The sequence below is a fragment of the Sprattus sprattus genome, assembly GCF_963457725.1.
Source record: "Sprattus sprattus genome assembly, chromosome: 2".
Lineage (NCBI taxonomy): Eukaryota > Metazoa > Chordata > Actinopteri > Clupeiformes > Clupeidae > Sprattus > Sprattus sprattus.
In genome coordinates this window covers 4976170-4981169 of record NC_137921.1, presented here as the reverse complement: position 1 = coordinate 4981169, position 5000 = coordinate 4976170, and the positions used below count along the sequence as shown (strand labels likewise).

General features: G+C 44.9%; 1 protein-coding gene across 1 annotated transcript in view; it reads right to left on the bottom strand.

Annotated features, from left to right (window-relative positions):
- Nucleotides 1-5000, bottom strand: part of LOC308360474 (fibulin-2-like) — a gene marked incomplete at both ends in the record, with an annotated part of 45252 nt that overhangs the window by 18964 nt on the left and 21288 nt on the right. Inside the window, 2 exons of the mRNA XM_080832405.1 lie at nucleotides 1318-1482; nucleotides 4960-5000. The exon at nucleotides 4960-5000 is cut by the window's right edge and continues 175 nt beyond it. Of these exons, the coding sequence (XP_080688531.1) occupies nucleotides 1318-1482; nucleotides 4960-5000 (206 nt within the window). The remainder of the gene's footprint in view (nucleotides 1-1317; nucleotides 1483-4959) is intronic.

The following is a 5000-nucleotide window of genomic DNA, read 5'->3' as shown; positions in this document are numbered from 1 at the left end:
GCATTATTATTGACCTGTTCAGATTGTGTTTCCTTCCCTTCTCTGAAGAGTATTTTTACAAATATTTCTTGAAGATTTTCACAATGAAATCCATAGAAATGAATTTTTTACCAAATTTTCAAGTTCAATTGATTTGTTTCGGTAGTGACTGCACTGTTTCGGTAGTGACTGCACTGTTGGATGGATGTTCATTTCTCTCCCAAAATCATCCAAAAGGTGCTCTGGGCCTCCCTTTAGTCCACACAACACATTTATTTAAAAATTATGGGATTGAACTACTTGCCATTTCATTTTGTCACTACCAAAATCATCTGGTCACTACCATATGTTTCGGTAGTGACTGTTTCGGTAGTGACAATTCTAGCTAACTTTAAGCATAAATAAAGAATTCTAGCAAGCACACGGCTTGCAAACACATCTTTGAAGAGGTGTACACACATACAAACATAAGATTTTCCATGAAACCCCAAAAGGTTTACTTAATTGAAGAAAACATGCGTTTCGGTAGTGACAATTCTTAAGGTTACACGTCGATTTTCAGACTTTGGAACACATTTATATAAAAACTATGGGATTTAGCTACTTACCATTCAACCATGAGGGACAGAGATGCAGTGTCACTGCATGGTCAAAAATGCAGAGTCGTGGCTAAAACACAGGCTCAGCCAATGGACTAAAACTCTTGTGTTTCGGTAGTGACATGAAAACTAGGGACATGATTTTTTGAGTATAGTAAATTGATTTAAAAATTAAACCCACAATAAATCTAAATATTCCAAGTTCTGTTTCAACCCAATCATAAAGATCTTTGAAATTAAATCATTGAAAAAAATCAAAAAAAATTGAAAAGTGTTATTTAAAGGCATTGAAATTTAGATGTCAGGGTTGGGGACAGCTACTTCCCAATAGAAAGTACCCTATAAATGATGATTTTATATATATTTAGCTTATGACTATCTCATGTAATGCATTGGGTTTATATAGACCATAACATTTTCTAATTTAATATCTATGCCTAAATACCTAATTGTTTTGTAAATAGATTTTATTGTTGAGGGACTGCATATTACACGAATTCGGTAGAATGGCCCATATATATACTGTGTATATATAAATTAAACATATGAAAAATTACTCAATTCAACTCCCTGCCCTCTAAATACTAAATACTCATTAAGCGGTGTTGCATGGTTCCAGGGAGAATAAAGATGAATATAATTCAGTACCATTAATATAACTACATTATAAACAATGAGCTAAACAATAAGGACTTCATTTTAAAGACTTCATGTGTCCCAGTGGCCTCGGGGTGTTCACCTGCACATGGGTCATGGTAGGCGGTGGTTGGAGAGCTTGTGGTGGTGGTGGTGGTGGTGGTGGTGGTGGTGGTGGTGGCTAGGGGAGCGGTTGTAGCCTCCGCAGCAGGAGTCTCGTGTTCCCTCAGCCGGTTCTCCTCGTCTGTCTCTGCGTCTGTGTCTATCTCTGCAAGAGCAAACAGGAACAGCGTCCATGACTCCGCTGAACGTTCTTTTGACCACAGACAGACATTTTATTTATCATTATTGTAGCGGGCTGGTTAGAGTCTCGTTTTCTCTCAGCCTGTTCTCCTCGTCTGTCTCTGTCTCTGTCTCTGTGTCTGTGTCTGTGTCTGTGTCTGTGTCTGTCTCTGCCTCTGTCTCTGTCTCTGTCTCTGCCTCTGTCTCTGCCTCTGTCTCTGCCTCTGTCTCTGCCTCTGTCTCTGTCTCTGTCTCTGTCTCTGTGTCTGTCTCTGTCTCTGTGTCTGTCTCTGCCTCTGTCTCTCTCTGTCTCTGTGTCTGTCTCTGTGTCTGTCTCTCTCTGTGTCTGTCTCTCTCTGTCTCTGTCTCTGTGTATGTCTCTGTGTCTGTGTCTCTGCCTCTCTCTGTGTCTGTCTCTGTCTCTGTTTCTGTCTCTGTTTCTGTCTCTGTTTCTGTCTCTGTCTCTGTGTCTGTCTCTGCCTCTGTCTCTGTTTCTGTGTCTCTGTCTCTGTGTCTGTCTCTGTCTCTGCCTCTGTCTCTGTTTCTGTCTCTGCCTCTCTCTGTCTCTGTCCCTGTCTCTGTCTCTGTGTCTGTCTCTGTGTCTGTCTCTCTTTCCCTCTCTGTCTCTGTGTCTGTCTCTGTGTCTGTCTCTCTCTCCCTCTCTGTCTCTGTGTCTGTCTCTCTCTCCCTCTCTGTCTCTGTGTCTGTCTCTGTGTCTGTCTCTGTGTCTGTCTCTGTGTCTGTGTCTCTGTGTCTGTGTCTCTGTGTCTGTCTCTCTCTCCCTCTCTGTCTCTGTGTCTGTCTCTGTGTCTGTGTCTGTGTCTGTGTCTGTCTCTGTCTCTGCCTCTGTGTCTGTCTCTGTCTCTGCAGGAGCAAACAGGAACAGGCTCCTTATCAGGAAGTCTGGGAGAGAGCGAGGCTCTAATCACGGCGTTTGAACCCCTTCAGTGTTCTCATTTGAGCCGGGCGGGGAGAGCTGTGAGCATCACCTGCGTGATTTAATTAACAGATATGAAGCCGGCTGGCTAAATAAGAGGCTAGCGTTGCCGTGGATGTGTGTGCCAGAGAAGGTGGTGTGTGTGTGTGTGTGTGTGTCTGTGTGTGTGTGTGTGGTATGTGTGTGTGTGTGGTATGTGTGTGTGTGTGGTATGTGTGTGTATGTGTAAGTGTGTGTGTGTGTGTGTGTGTGGTATGTGTGTGTGGGTGTGTGTGTGTATGTGTGGTATGTGTGTCTGGGTGTGTACGCCAACCTTAACAGGCATCCATGTGTGTTTCTTTCCATCATGTCCTATTATGAGATGCTGGCTTCACTGTAATTTTCTGTGAAGACACCTGCTCTCAAGTGCCTGTCATGTTCTGGCCTGTCTCGAGAGGCCCACAATAGCCTCGCACATATCTGAGGGCATATTCAAATGCATGCGTGTGTGTGTGTGTGTGTGTGTGTGTGTGTGTGTGTGTGTGTGTGTGTGTATGTGTGTATGTGTGTGTGTGTGTGTGTGTGTGTGTGTGTGTGTGTGTACGTGTATGTGTATGTGTATGTGTATGTGTATGTGTATGTGTATGTGTATGTGTGTGTCTATCTATGTTTACAGAGTGCACAATGTCAGCTAACAACATGCAAAAGTATCTTGTGGGATTTTAAATTCCCTGCATCATTAGTACCCATTAAAATGCACTGTGTTTTGACATCTACAAGCTATCACTGCATGCCATCACTGCGTGTGTTCTGTGAAACATGCTGGGTGCAGTACAGCCTAATTCAGCCACACAATCAACCGCAAAGCTGCTTGGGGCCACGATGACGTGTGTGTGTGTGTGTGTGTGTGTGTGTGTGTGTGTGTGTGTGTGTGTGTGCGTGCGTGTGTGACGCCATGACGTGCGCTACTGAGCTCCAGAATGAGCTCCTTATTGTTCTTCAGCATCTAGTATTAGTCGTGATAATTACACTGATGATCTAATCAAGGGCAGCAGAATAAGCCCATTTCACAAGGGTTACCCAGGAGCCTTTGCCCAGGACAGATCCAGACCTCATCCGGCGCTGATCCACCTGGTACCCCCTTCAGAGCTGGGTTCTGCCCTGATCCACCTGGGACTCTGAGCTGGGTTTTGCCCTGATCCACCTGGGACTATGTGAGGTTCCTTGAGAACAATTGTCAAAGGCACTATATAAATAAATTATACTAGGTATTTGAAATTGACATGACATTGACATGAACTGAATTGAACTGAACTGAACTGAACTGAACTGAACTGAACTGAACTGAACTGAACTGAACTGAACTGAACTGAACTGAACTGAACTGAACTGAACTGAACTGAACTGCACTGCACTGCACTGCACTGCACTGCACTGCACTGCACTGCACTGAATTGAATTGAATTGAATTGAATTGAGTTGAATTGAATTGAATTGAATTGAATTGAATTGAATTGAATTGAATTGAATTGAATTGAACTGAACTGAACTGAACTGAACTGAACTGAACTGAACTGAACTGAACTGAACTGAACTGAACTGAACTGAACTGAACTGAACTGAACTGAACTGAATATAATAGAATCCTTTCCCTGGATCTGTCCCAGCGTCAGCAGCTGGGTGTCTTGTCAGCCTTTGCCATGAGCCTATCAGGAGAGATCAGAGCGAGCAGAGAGCCTATCAGGAGAGATCAGAGCGAGCAGAGAGCCTATCAGGAGAGAGCAGAGTGAGCAGAGAGCCTATCAGGAGAGATCAGAGCGAGCAGAGAGCCTATCAGGAGAGATCAGAGCAGGCAGAGAGCCTATCAGGAGAGATCAGAGCGAGCAGAGAGCCTATCAGGAGAGATCAGAGCGAGCTGAGAGCCTATCAGGAGAGGTCAGAGCAGGCAGAGAGCCTATCAGGAGAGATCAGAGCGAGCAGAGAGGAAAGGAGTCCATCGGCGGAGGGGAACATAATACGCCTTCAAGGAGAGATAAATGGAGGCTGCTGAGGGGACTGCGAAAGAAACGCTTTTCATCACTTTGCCATCTATCTAGAGAAAGAGTACACCACATGCAGACAGACACACACACACACACACACACACACACACACACAGCAGACATACCCACACCCACACCTCACACACACGCAATTTAAAAAGAAGGCTCATTTTTCTTAAGGTAACAAATCACGACCACACAAGACCGTACCTGCAGTGGCAGACACTCAACTATGTCCTTTATTGGCATCTTGTCCATCACCAATTGATATTAAAGACTAATCTCTGGCTAATGAGCTGAGGGGCTGAATATCTGCCCTGCCGCCGCAAGGATGTGTATGTGTGTGTGTGTGTGTGTGTGTGTGTGTGTGTGTGTCTGTGTGTGTGTGTGTGAGTGTGAGTGCGTGTGTGTGTTAGTGTGAGTGTGAGTGTGTGTGTGTGTGTGTGTGTGTGTGTGTGTGTGTGTGCGTAAGCCCTCTGTGGAGAGACAGAGATAGGCATCTCACCTGGCACGCAGTGGCGCCCGTCCTGCTGCAGGGCGTACCCG